Here is a 14104-nt window from a genome sequence, read left to right as displayed (position 1 = left end):
TCACAGAGCCCATGTCACTCCGTGGAGAGAACAAGGCATTTAACAGGAGAGGCAGGTACAAGTCCTGCAGCACACCAGGGGTTTACCAGCTCCCAACACCAGGACAAGCTGGATTTCTCCCTCTCCCTGCCCATGGCACCTTCCCAATCCCACCAGCATTGCCCCTGTGAATTCCTCTTTGCCTACAGGAGCAGTTAAGGGCTTTGCTCTGGAAAAGGCAGGAGCAAGGGAGCTCCTGGAAGCCACAGCTCCAGCACAGGTGCTCCACTGCCTCCTGAGCCAAAGCCCACCCAAAACCCACCCAGATGGGCTCGGAACACTCGTGGGAACTCCACAGCCTGCAGCACCACCCAGAGAGGTCTCGGGGATCCAGCAGCTCCAAGACAAAGGGAACTCACATGGAATCACGGAATTATTTAGGCTGGAAAAGCCCTATAAAAAAATCATCAAGTCCAGCTCTTAACACAGCAGTGCCAAGGCCACATCCACGTGTCTGTAAATCCCTGTAGGGATGGGGACTGCACCACTGCCCTGAGGAGCCTGTGCCCAGTTTTTGATGCAACACTTCCAACGCTTCCAGTTTTCACAGGCTTGTGAAAATCCAGGAGTGAGAGCAGCCAGGGACAGTCTGAAGAAGAGAGTCAGGGCTGGATGCACCCTCAGGACTCTTGTGGGATTCCTGCAGGAAGGGGGAGGCCAGAGCAAGAAAAACATCACGAAAACCCAGTAAAACACCCCACTCTGAACAGAACTCAGCCAAGTCAGCAGAGCTGCAAGACAGATTTGAAGGATGAGAATAATAACACATAATCCCAGCATTCTTATGCGTTGCAGCAGACCCGAAATAGCTCCTCAGCCACCAGGGACCTGCTGCACTGAGCGGAATTTTTAAGTAAACTTTCCCTCAAAGGCTTTGGGTCTTGGCATGGAAGACCCCGAGCCCCAGGGCTTTTTAGTGAAGGCAACAGTGTCTCATACACCTCCCTCACCATCCAGAAACCTCCTCCAACACCAGCTGAAAGCCAAGTTCTTATTTACAGAGCAGGTGCAAGGTTAAACTAAAGGCTCCGTGCGAGGAGATAGTTGGCAAAACATGGGAGAGCCCCTTTCTTTAAACTCCTGGGGGCTGTTTGTGCCATGGCCCCGCTGCCCAGGCACTCCCCAGTGCCCTGCTGGGGTTTGCCACCCTCCAGCAGCCCAGCTGAGTGCCCAGACCAGCATCTCCTCCTCCTCCAGCTCAGCCAAAGGATGAACACGCACAGTTAAAGGCTTCACCCAGGGAAAGGGGGGAAGACAGAGATGTAACAGATTAGATCTGCCTTTTGTAAGGAATTTAATGACTCCAGCTGTTCGGCACCATTAACCAGTTTGTCTGGGAGGTTTAACCCTCTGGCTGCCACGGAGCAAACACTGGGATCCCCCAGTTCTGGGGGTCTGAGGCAGGAGCAGAGCCCTTCTCCTCCCGAGGAGCAGGGCTGGGCTGATAAAGAGTCATTAAAAGCTTTTACTACCTGTTGCTATCCAGTGAACCAGCCCTGGAGCAGTGCCAGGCAGGGAGAGAGCTCTCTGTGCAAAGAGCAGCAGCTAAAAACAGTTCCCTGGTGCTGCCCTCCCAGGGACAGAGTGCCCCAGTCTCACCAGCATCCCCTCCCCACCCACACTGGGGAGGAAAACAACCCGGAGATTTTAACTGATTTGGAAAGACCTGTTGGAAATGCAATGGCTTAACCCTTGTCTGAACAGCTCTGGCTCCCGGGGGAGAACTCTGGGCTCCAAGTGAAGGGAGATTCATCTCCAGCCAAATTCCCCTCCCAGCACAGCCCAAGGATGGCTCAAGACTGACCAGGCACTTGTTTTTCATTTCAACACATTCGGCTTTAACCTCTCCCCGTGTTCCTTCCACATCATCCCTCAGCTCCACCAAGTCTCTGGGTACTTTGTCCCCTTCCTAAAGCCTCCCAAAAATCCCCTCCCTGCCCACTGCACCGCCCCTGCCCAGCCCCAGGAGCCATCCCTCTGCCTCTGGGCAGGGAACTCAGAACCCCCCACCCTCTGCCAGCTCTCCTGACCCTGCCTGAGTTATCCAGGGAAGGATAAGCAGCATTTTGCATTGGCACAGCCCTCGACAAGGTGGGTCCTGCCCATCATCCACCAGGAGAGACACCCCCAGGCAGGGACACCCCCTTTTCCAGGAAGGAAAACACCCTGGCAGCAGCACCAGCCTTGAGATATAAACCCTCCTGGAGTTCCACAGCAGCCATGGGGTGTAAACCCTCCCCCAGCTCCAGCCACCAGAATTCCCATGGGACAAGTGCGTGGTGGCACGTGCTGTCCCACATGGAGCAAACAGCCATGCTGGGCCAGAGGAGACAACAGCTCCCCTCCCATCAGCATTTAAAGTGGATTTATGGACGTATTGTATATTTTTATATACACAGACAGCACTGCTCCCCACAAGGCCACCCCCTCCCTGCCTGTCCTTGCTCCATCCCGCTCTGCACAGCACAGGGATCTCACTCCCAGCACTCTTCCCCCTCCACACACTCCTGTTTCAACACAGGAGGGACAACTCCAGCCAGCAGGAGGAAGTGGGATTTGTGGTGCAACTGCTTCTCCAGCCTGTTGGGAAACAGCAGCCCGAGGCAGCTGAGCAGACACAGCCCAGGGCCCTTCCAGCACCACGGGGGTGACACTGGTGACACACCCTGGGTTACAGAGGGAAAGGCAGGGTTTGGTGGCAAAACAGCTTCCAAGGGCTCCAGTGGCAGCTCTTGGCCCCCGAGTGAATCCCAAAGTGTTGGGGAGCCCCAAAGAGCCAGGCCATGGGCAGGAGGAGAGCATGAGGGAGCCTCTCAGCCATCGGGCACTGCTGGTGTCACTGCTCCTTCACTCCAATGCTTCCATTGGCACTGGGAGCCACACACCACAGCTCCCAGCAATTCTCCTCATAGCTGAGGATGCACCTGACTGTGCCTGTTATCCTGCAGGGAGAGGCTCCAAAAGCAAGGCAAGGGGAAGGGCTGATGCTCCAGGTTCCCCTGGACCCACTCTTTGAACAGAAAACCTCACGCTCCTTCCTCATATCCACAGACACCCCCCCTCTTCCACTAAAATAAATACAAAATCTAAAAAAATCTCTTTGGAAATTTTTGGAGATCTCTTCACTGGCTGAGCCATTCTTGTGTTTTCAGCTGTAAAAATCCAACAGCCTCCCATTTATTTATTTTTTTACTAACAGCCCTCGACACGAGGCTGCTTCATTCGATTTTGCAATGCTTCAAGGGTTGGCAGCTCTGCAAATTAAGCCCCTGGGCTGAGACACAAGGTCACACCTGAGCTGTTTGCAGAGTGTTGCCAGTGAAAAGAACAAAAGCAGAAGCGTGAAGAAGGGGGAAAAAAAAAAAAGGGAAGATTAAAAAAAAAAAAAAAAAAAAAGCTTGTGCAGACAGCCTGGAGCTGCATCCAGCACTGCCAGAGCCAGCCAGGGCTTGGGGAAATCACACTGCCATTAAACCTGCCATGGAAATCCATCTGTATCCAGCTTCCATCTGCTCCTCCTCCCAGCTGAGGGAAGAGCAGGAGCCTCCAGCCCAGAAAGTCCCACTTACCAGGACTGGCATGAGCAGGTCGGCCAAGTACACGAAAGCTGCTCCCAGAGCAAAGCCCAGGGCCACCGGCAGGAAGGAGAAGGCTCCGAAGCTGCCCGACTCCTCGGCCAACTCGATGGCTGGGGCCAGCAGGGACCAGTAGGAAGCAGCCAGCATGACCTGGGGACAGAGGGGGACAGGTGAGAACCTGGGGGACACAGGGGGACAGGTGAGAAGCTGGGGGACAGAGGGGGACAGGTGACAACCTGGGGGACAGAGGGGGACAGGTGACAACCTGGGGGACAGAGGGGGACAGGTGACAACCTGGGGGACAGAGGGGGACAGGTGACAACTTGGGGGACAGGTGACAACCTGGGGGACAGGTGACAACCTGGGGGACAGGTGACAACCTGGGGGATAGAGGGGGACAGGTGACAACCTGGGGGACAGAGGGGGACAGGCGACAACCTGGGGGACACAGGGGGACAGGTGACAACCTGGGGGACACAGGGGGACAGGTGACAACCTGGGGGACACAGGGGGACAGGTGACAACCATGTAGGCACCGATGCCAAGGGGATCCATCCCCAGCTGCAGCCAGATTGTCACCTCTGCCACCAGCCCCCCTCTGGCCCAGGACACCCCCCTGCTCACCCCCATGAGGTGCAGGACCAGTGCATTTCCAGCAGGACCATCAAAATCCACTTCCCAACAGAACAAATCAGGGAAGGGTGGAAAAGAGAGGTTTTTCCCCCATTTTCACCACGAGCCTTTTCCGTGGCTCAGGAGTCCAAGGCAGCAAAGGAAGGCCAGGAGCTCATTAGGGTGATTTTCTGTGGCATTAGCACAGCCCTGACAGCCCTTTAAACGGGAGTGGCAGCGGGGTGGGAGCAGGACAACATCCTCTCCTCGGGTGGTTTGCAGTGACAGAAGTGGGTCTGTGACCCTACCAAGGGTCAAACCAAGTCCTTGCTCACCCAGCTCTGGGCTCCTCCACAGAGTGGGAAAGGAGGAAGGAATCACAGCACTGGAGTCATCCAGAGACAGAATGAACACTGGATAACACCTGGAGCCAAAGAGCCACCTCTAAGTCAGCCTAGGGCACACACATTTTCTACACTGATTTACCTGCCAAGGTCCCCACCTTGTCACCCCAGATCAAGGTTAGGGCAGCACGAGGGCTTTCCTTGTGCACAGACCAACACTGGGGCTGCTCCTGTCCCAGCATCCAAGCCAGAGGGTCCAGAATGGGAGTAGAACCATCCCAAACAGCAACACTCCAGCTCCCAGTACAGTCCAAGTCCTGCTGCAGGGTCTGAGCTACAAAATTTGCACCACGAAAATAAACCTTCCCAGTAGCAGAGTCCTTGCTTGGGGCTTAGCAGGGAGGGAGAAAGAACAGCCACCCCAAAGATCATAAAAATCCGAATGTGGGATCTGTGAGGATCTCCAGCCCAGCCCTGCTCAGAGCTGGTTGCTCAGGGTGTCACACAGTGCAGAGAACAAAGCACCAGTTTCACAAGCTCCCACTAAAGAACACAACATTAACATGCATTTTATCACCTTATCTCTTCCTCTCCTCTAATTAAAAAGTCATCAGCCCAACACCCTCTGCAGCAGCCCTGGCCCCAGTTCCTCTCCCTGCAGCTGTTCTGCTCTGCAGGAGGAAGCAAATCAGTGAGACAGGCACTGATGGGCTCAAAAATCCCATCGGGATCTGGGTCAGGCTCTGGGAAAAGGTCTGTGCAAGGCAGGGACACGGTGGCACCCACAGCCCTGCCATGGGCAGGCAGGGTTTGTGTTCCTCAGGGTGGACAAGGCAATGCTCCCAGCTCCCTTCCAGCCCTGCAGGGAAGCACATGAGTAAGAGGATTCCAACAGAGAAAGGGGTGTGGGACCAGGATCCAGTGGGAATAAGCAGAGTGATCCTGGAGACGGCAACGGGAGGGGAGGAAAAGTGACCCCACCTGTCCCTCCAGGAACAGCCCAGCACCCCATGAAGTCCCATATTTAGGATACTCAGAATCCTGGAATGGTTTGGGTTGGAAGGGACCTTAAAGCCCATCCAGTCCCACCCCTGCCATGGGCAGGGACACCTCCCACTAGCCCAGGGTTGCTCCAAACCCCATCCAACCTGGTCTTGGACACTTCCAGGAATCCAAGGACAGTCACAGCTCCTCTGGGCAACCTGTGCCAGGGCCTCCCCACCCTCCCAGGGAAGAATTTCCTCCCGATTTCCAACCTAAACCTCCTCTCTTCCAGTTCAAAGCCGTTAAAGAGCCGCTGCTCAGCCCCCCCAGCACGAGAAGTGGCCCCTGGAAGAGGAGTGGGTACCAAACCATTCCACCTTCAATCACTGTGAAGGGAGGCACGAGCTGCTATTGCTGCAGACACCAGTCCCGGGGGGATTGTGTAAATCTCAGCTCGCTGTGAGTAAGAAGAACGAGGGTTGTCATGTCAGGCTTAAGCACGGCTGTCAAACTTCATATTTCAAATGCCACCTCCTTTAAAAAACAACCACACACCCCGGCGTGGAAACACAAGCAGCAGGGAGAGGCTTGGCAGAATTATATTGTCATCTCATGTTAAGATATCATTTCCCCATGGAAAACAGAGCCCTGACAGAGCTCAGCCTCCAGATCCCGTCAGCACCCAAGTCAGCACCGGAGCTCCCACCGGCTCTGCCGAGCACCGGGAAGGGGGAAGGGGATGACAGAGCCTTGAGCCATCCCTGCCTGGGAAGAGAAGTGATTTACTCCTGTTTTATGCAGAGAAACCCCTTAACCCCACTCGGTGGGGGAGCTGGAAGTTGCTGTCCTTCAACAGCCAGAAGACACAGTGTCCCTGTGCCTCCCCCCTCAGCCCACCCCTGAGCTCAGGTCGGGATTTAGGGACGTGGGATTTAGGGACATGGGGCTGCCCAGAGCAGCCCAGCTCCTGCCCACCTGCTCCTGCCCACCCAGCTCAGCGTCAGAGCTGTCACTCACCCCTCCATTCAGCAGCATCTCTTATCAGATGATGCTCAGGAACTAACAAAAGGGTGAGGATTTCTGCCAACAACCTGATTTCAGTTACAAATTCCCACTCAATCTCAAATCTTTATAATTGTCCAGCCAGGGAGAGGAACACAGCTCCCAGTGTCTCCCAGCCAGCTGGTGTAATAGGAATAAAGCAGAAAAAGCCCCCTGGGCTCTTCTTGGATCAATAACACCTGGAGTCACTTGGGCAGAGGGGAGGATTTTCCACACCAAGCCCTCCTCTCACACCAGTCCCACTACGACAGGGAGCAGGGGACAGGCAGCACCAGCTCCCTGGCACTGGGACACACAGCTCCTGCCAGACTGGATTTGGGCATTTTCACAGACTTTGTGCTCCAAAGCCAGGATACAACAAGGCTGTAAATCCATCAGCTCTTGGGAAAACATACCAGGGTCGGTGGGGGAGGAGAAACAACAGGACAAAGCATCACCAGGTTGTGGGGAGTCCAAACCCTTCTCTGGGATACATCAGGGGAACAGGAGACAAACCCAGGCTCAAAAACCAACCGTGGAAAATGACTGAATCCAGCTCTGTGTCCTCACACTGCTGGGAACCCCCCAGAGCACAGCAGGATTTAACCACACTGCACCCAACCCCTGTGCCAGGGCTGGAAGGGTCTCCAGTGGGGCAGGGGGGCCCTGCACATCCATGTCTGTGCTAAAATTAAACCCCCTGTGAAAGCAGCAAGGCCTGGTCACACCCCTGGGTGGCCACTGGGCAGCCCCAAGGGAAACACAGGGAGCAGAAAACCCAGGAGGAGGAGATGCCCTTGGCAGGACAGGAAAGACAAGTGGAAGCTGAGAGACTGGCAGGACACTTTCCCTGCCAAACTTTTCCACTTGACTTCATTAAGGCTCCAATAACAAGGGCCAGCCCCAGCAGCGCTGTGTGAATTCCTGATGCTGTTTTAAGCAGCACTGAAAGGGAATATTTGAACCCAGCTGTGCCTGGTGTGGGTTAAGGAGCGTGGCTGGATGATTTTCTGCTCCATCTCGGACACAAGAAATCAAAGTAGAGCCCAGCAAGAGGAGCAGCAGTGTGAGGCTGCAGGGAAGGAGGGCTGCAAGTGTTTGTTCGTGATGTCTGAGCCCAGCACCTCCAGCACAGCAGAGAACAGCTGAAAAAAAAAAAAATCTTATTTAAGAATATCAAGATTTAAGAGAAAAGCCAGAATTCCACATCAGATGCCCCAGCAGCAAAGCCTTGTCTCTATGGAAACACATCACCTCGGAGGCTTCCACATCCAAACCCCTCAGTTATCTGTGAGCTCCAGGGAGGGAACTGAGGCAGAGGGAAGGCAAATCCTCGGGCACCAGCACGGTGCTGGAAGGAGCTGAGCTCCTCCACACCACAGGGAGCAGCTGCACAGGTCCCTCCACCTGAGGTGACACCTGTGCCACCAGACATGGGCAGCCTGAGCTGTGCTTTGCCATCCAGATGCTCCCAGTACACACAGGGGCTCTCCCAGTACACCCCAGTTCACAGCACAGCAATTTAACCCCGTGCCCAGGCTTATCCCAGCTCCCCCAGATCAAATGGAGCATCTGCAGGGAAGGCAGTGCCAAGACACAGCTTTCTGTGTCCCAAAAATAACCCTCTGCATCTCAGACCACCCTCCCCGAGGTCACCTGGACATCCCTGTCCCACATCCTCCTCCTGCCTCAGCAGTGGCAGAGAAATCTTTAATTAATTCTGGGGTTATTTTGCTTTGCAGCTCCCAGAAGACAAGCAGGGAAATGATTCCCAAGAGGATGGAGAACCATCCACTATACCCTGTTTTGCCAGCAATCCTGGTCTTGGAGAGCCCCAAGGATGCTCCTGGAACCCAGGTGATTGTCAGGGATCCTGAGCTAAGCACAGCAAGGCTGGAAGCAACACCTGCCCCTGAAAGCACAGGAGCTGGAGCTTTGCTGGCCCTGGCAGAGCACCAGGGAAGTTAATTCAACCCAGCAGCAGAGATTTCAGAGGGTAAGTTCTGCCTCTCCTTATCCCTCAATGCTCAGAGAAGCAGCCCAGTATCTGCAAGGGACCACCAGACAGAGAGTTTTAAACAGAAATCCCTCAGAGCAGGAGCAGCCCATGGTCAGAGCAGCATCTCTGTCTGCAGAAACACTTCTCACAGGGAAGAGGGGAGAGAGAACAGTACAAACAGGTTTCAAAACTGGCTGGTCCACGTCCTTTTAGCCCTACACAAAGCACAGAGAGCCTGTGCTGCTCCCACAGGACACACCAGCTGTGCAGCACAAGCCTGGATGGGGCAGGAACAGCCTCTCATTCCAGTCTGGGCTCCCTCAGGCAGGACACAGGCTCAGCTCCAGCACCACATCCCCCCTCCAGCATCCCATCCCACCCCCACCCTGACACAGGGAGCTGTCAGCTGGCCACAGCCCCTCTTGCCAAAGTGCTGGGTGGTTTCTGCTCCAGCTTCTCCTCAGACTCTCTGCAAAGCCACCGAGCACACACAGCACTAGTGCTCTCCCTGGGAAAGAGGGAAGGAAACGTTGCCTGTGTTGTTAAACCCTTTCAGGTAAAGGGAAGATGGAGACACAGCTGGTCACACTTGGTCAAACAATGGCAAGGCTGCCCAGCTGAGGAAAGGGAAACTCAGGGGGACCCCATGTCACCAAGGGCCCCCTCGCTGTCCTTCCCCTGGGAAAGTTCTCTTCTCCTGCTCTGAGCACAGCAAAGTGAAAAAGCTGAGGGAAAAGCAAATGTTTGCAGGACTTCTGCTTCCTGAGCCACGCCTGGGGCAGGCAGGGATGACTCAGAGATCCTGGCACAGGGACGTGGTGGCCACGGCAAGGAGGGCACCTGAGCCAGCAGGTCCTAATCCTAATGGGATAAACCATGGAACAAGGATCCACTCCAACAGCCAAGGGGAATTATTCTCATCATTACCAGAAGAGCTTCCAGCTGAGTTCTTGTCACCACAGCACCCAGGAGCCACCAGGACACAGCGAGTGGGGCCTGGCAGAGCCCAGGTACAGCCACCACACACCCAGGGGAGATGCACCTTCCCCCCGGAGCAGCCCTCAGGTGCACTCCAGCACCTTGACTGGGGGGTTTAACAGCTGAACTGGATTATCTTAGAGGTGGTTTTCAACTTTAACGACTCTAGGAGGGGAAACAAAGGTGACTTAACGAGCCTTGATGAGCTCCACCTGCAGCATTGGAGGGGCTGCAGAGGGGAGGAGGAGGGTGTTGTACTCACCCCTGCAGCAAAGCCCAAGCTCCCATCCAGGATCCGCCTCTGGAAGAAACCAAACACAAAACTCACCTTGTAGTGCTGGCAGGAGCAGCAGAGTGTGACCACACCATGGGCCACACCAGGGGGAAAGGCATCTGCTCCCTGATGGGAAAGGGGGATCACAAGGCTGGAGAGGGACTTTGGATGAGGGCCTGGAGGGACAAGACAAGGGGAATGGCTTCCCACCGCCAGAGGGCAGGGATAAATGGGATATTGAGGAGAAATTCCTCCCTGTGAGGGTGGGGAGGCCCTGGCACAGGTTGCCCAGAGGAGCTGTGGCTGCCCCTGGATCCCTGGAAGTGTCCAAGGCCAGGTCGGAAGGGGCTTGAGGCAACCTGGGCTAGTGGAAGGTGTCCCTGCCCATGGCAAGGAGTAAACCTGAATGAGCTTTAAGGTCCCTTCTAACCCAAACCATTCCATGATTTATGGAATCACCAGGATCCTACAGGACATCCTGGCTCCCTCAACCCAATGCTGCCCAGCCTGGGCTGGGCAGAGCCTACCCCAAAGGATGTGAGAAGTTAAACCAGCAGCTCCCCTGCCCCTCTGCACATCCTGCCCTGCATTTCCCCTCCCTCCTGGAAGACCTTCATTCCTCCAACACCCGGCTGTTCTGAACAAACCCACTGCTGTGCCCATAGCCCAGCACGAATCCTGCCCACTCCACTCCCAGGGCAGGTTTTTATTCCCTCCCCCAGGAAGAAAACCCATGTGGGCTCCTGCAAAGGGAATCTCAGTGTGCAACCAACTCCTGAATAAATCATCACAAGAGCGAGGCATAAATAATAAATCCATCCGGGCAATTTGGAGCACGGTGGCGAGGGGGCCTCTAATTTTGGATCCCAGATGACTTAAAGATCAGCTCTTTGCTTGCTCTGAGCACGGGCTGACCCAAATCCTGCCCTGGAAACGTGGCAGCAAAACCAGGTTACAGGAGGGGAACCTGCTGTGTTCCAAACACTACTGGGAGCACATACCACAGCCCAGGAGCAGGAATTTGATTTCCTTCTCCTCTGGCCTGTTGAGAAATGAGCTGGATTTTTGTCCCTCTCTTGCCCCAGGGCCATTGTTAAGCCCCTCAAAGTTGGGAGGAGGCAGCCAAGGCCCCCCGTGAGCAGGGCACAGCCCTGTATCCCAGGTCCTGCTGGTCTCCCAGGGATGAGGGGTTGATCCCAGGTCCTGCTGGTCTCCCAGGGATGAGGGGTTGATCCCAGGTCCTGCTGGTCTCCCAGGGATGAGGGGTTGATCCCAGGTCCTGCTGGTCTCCCAGGGATGAGGGGGGTGATCCCAGGACCCACCTGGCCGCTGGAGAACACGAACACCAGCGCTGAGCCCGCCGCCGTCAGCCCCCAGGTGAGGAACGTCCCCAGCACCGCCTGGATCACCGGCCCCAATCCCGGGATCATGCTGACCTGGGGGAGAGGAGAGAGGTCAGGAGAAGCACCTGGTGTTTGCAGAGAGAGAACAACCCCCAAAACTCCACCCTGGTCAAAGGGGGAGCACTCCAAACCCCTCCTCACCAAAGGGGACAGAGCAAGCTCAACCATCCTCCTCTGAGCTTCTCCCCCTTAGGCGAGGCTTTGCAGCTGAACCCAGCGGGGCAGGAGGGGTGGGACACACCCCATCCCACCTGGAGCACCACCCCACACTGATCTGGGGCTCAGCCCCACCACCTGGCACCAGGGCAGAGCAGGAATGGGTGCTCAGAGCTCACCCGGGCCCCCGTGCCACGTCCCACTTGAGGCTGGCACATTTTTGTGCCCAAAGCCCACTTTTCCTGGTGTGGAAGGTGAACGCCCTCGCAGCACCTGGCTCCCTGCTCCTGGGAATGAGCAAAAAGGGGAACGAATCCCAGGGGTGGGCCACCAAAACACGGCTCAGGGCTGTGCTCAGGGGGCCACCGAGGCCAGGGGAGGGTTATCCAAGCACTGGGAACGTCCCAGGGAGCAGCACTGCTGTGGAAACACACACGGGGTGGAAATGTGGACAAATAAACTTATATGTATTGACATATTTATATGCAAGTATATCAAAATACACGTGTGTTTATACACCTGTGCAAATATATCAAAACACACATATACATTTGTATGCAAACACATCAAAATGTCCATATACATTTATATGTTGATATATCAAATACACTTGTATTATACGTTTATATATAAATATATAAGAAATAGACACAGTTTTGCCACCTTGCCCCGTCAAAAGCCCAGGACCCCTAAAACCCCCACACCTGGAGCCCCCCGGTTCTGCCCCCAAAACCTGCAACCCCCCCAGACCCGGAGACCCCCGGGCCAGTCCTGAAAGCCCCCAAACCCCCGGTATCCCGAGCCCCCCGATTCGGTCCCCGAGATCCCCAAACCCCCCCGTAGCGAAGCCCTCCGGGATTCTCAAAGCCCCGGTACCGGAGACCTCTGGAACCCCCAAAGCCCCCGGTACCGGAGCCCCCGGTTCGGTCCCCAGGACTCCCAAACCCCCCGGTACCGAAGCCCCCCGGGACTCCCAAACCCCCCGGTACCGGAGCCCCCGGTTCGGTCCCCAGGACTCCCAAGCCCCCCGGTACCGGAGCCCCCGGTTCGGTCCCCAGGACTCCCGAGCCCCCCGGTACCGGAGCCCCCCGTTCGATCCGCAGAACCCCCGTACCGGCGCCCCCGGTTCGCTGCCCGTCCCCGCCCGCGCCGTTTCCTGGTGCCCGCACACGTGTCGCCGCCGTGGCCCCGCCCCCCGCCGCGGCCGCAGCCAATGGGAGCGCGGCGGGGGCGGGCCGCCCGCGGCTCTGCGGTTCGCGCGGGCGCGGCGGCGGCAAAGCGAGGCGGGCGGGCGGCAAAAAAGAGGGGCGGGCGGGCGCGACAAGTTGTCACTGCCGCTGTCGCTGTCGCTGCCACCACCCTCCGGGCAGAGCTTCCAGCTGGGATCCTTAAAGGCAGCTCCTGGTGTTTGCGTTGGGGTGCCCCTGAGAACGCCCACCCGGCAGCGCGGTGACCCACGGCCGCAATGAGCTCCGCTAATTAACAGCAGGATGCGGCACCTTAATGGTCAGCACCTCGCAGGGGCAAACAGCCCTCCACTTCTGCCCAACACTGGCATCCGGCACAGCCATCGGAGGGTGCAGCATCCCACCCGTGACGTCACAGAATCCCAGAATCATTCAGGTTGGAAAAGAATTCCCAGACCATCGGCTCCGACCTGTGCCCGATGCCCACCTTGTCCCCCAGCCCAGAGCACTGAGTGCCACATCCAGGCGTTCCTTGGACACCTCCTGGGCAGCCCTTCCACAATTCCTGCCAGCCCTTCCCATGGAGAAATTCCTCCTGATGTCCAACCTGGACATCCCCCAGAGCATCGTCCCGGGGCATGCAGTGGCCAAGCCCACAGTCCCGGGTGGGCTGGGGGCAGGAGCAGCTCCATCACCGAGTCCTTCCCTTGGCAGGAGGGAGAGGGACTTGCAGTGACCGCCCCGGAGCAGAGGGAGCCCGGCCAGCCCTGGTGTCCCCCGCCTGTGCAGTGCCAGAAGGAGCAGGTGGTGGCAGAAGGACACATCCAGCTCGTTTGTAACAGAACCCGTCTTTATGAGAGTGTTTATCTTCCAACAGCCTTTGATCAGCCTCCCCTGCCACAGCTGGGAAAGGTCAAGGCCATTTGAAACCTCCCTGATTTCGGATTTAATCAATCTCGCCCTGTAATTGCTGCATCCCTCATTAGCTCCCCTGGCCAGGCAGATGCAGAACGAGGTGCCAGCTGGGAGGGACACGGGGACAGACAAACAGAGCTCCCCTGCTCCCCCCCCCCGGGGATCCCTGGGCAGCTGTGCTGGCAGGGACAGCTGGTGACCCATCCAGGCTGGCCTGGGGACACGGCTGACACGGGCTGGGGGTGGCTGGCAGGGCTGGCCCTGCCTGGGGACGGGTGGGTGGCAGTGGGGGACTCTGTGCAGAAGCATCAGCAAAGTCAACTCTCGTGCCTCTTCTCCAGTGTCACCTCGGTGTGCAGGGACACCTCCATGTCACTCAGCCCCAGGCAGCTCCCACCTGCCCCTGCCCAGACCAGCAGCAGAAAGGATGAGATCTGTACCCCTAAAATGCATTTTAAACAAAAAAAAAAATAATGGCCCAAATTCTTGTGCAATCTCTCATTAAGGTGAATGAGACATTAAAAGGGGTAGCTCTGGGGAGCCCTGGGGCAGCCAGGACCCAAATGCCTCTGGATTTTATACCATGAAACTGCT

At 56.5% G+C, this 14104-nt stretch overlaps 1 protein-coding gene across 3 annotated transcripts in view; it reads right to left on the bottom strand.

Annotated features, from left to right (window-relative positions):
• Window positions 1–12584, bottom strand: part of SLC39A11 (solute carrier family 39 member 11) — a 79981-nt gene extending 67397 nt beyond the window's left edge. For 2 of the 3 annotated variants that reach the window (XM_051797745.1, XM_051797746.1), the window contains exons 1-4: window positions 12523–12584; window positions 11172–11285; window positions 9838–9876; window positions 3609–3767 (exon numbers count right to left, since the gene is read on the bottom strand). In XM_051797745.1, the coding sequence (XP_051653705.1) occupies window positions 3609–3767; window positions 9838–9876; window positions 11172–11279 (306 nt within the window). In that variant the 5' untranslated portion in view covers window positions 11280–11285; window positions 12523–12584. Of the gene's footprint in view, window positions 1–3608; window positions 3825–4055; window positions 4248–9837; window positions 9877–11171; window positions 11286–12522 lie in introns of those variants that run through there. The other variant, XM_051797744.1, reaches the window with a different exon arrangement.
• Window positions 12585–14104: the final 1520 nt, after the last annotated feature.

Source organism: Manacus candei, unplaced genomic scaffold (genome assembly GCF_025592945.1).
Source record: "Manacus candei isolate 608988 ecotype Guabito, Panama unplaced genomic scaffold, ASM2559294v1 h1tg000047l, whole genome shotgun sequence".
In the NCBI taxonomy this organism is placed as follows: domain Eukaryota; kingdom Metazoa; phylum Chordata; class Aves; order Passeriformes; family Pipridae; genus Manacus; species Manacus candei.
The sequence above is the reverse complement of the archived record's forward strand: the minus strand, read 5'-3'. Positions and strand labels throughout refer to the sequence as shown.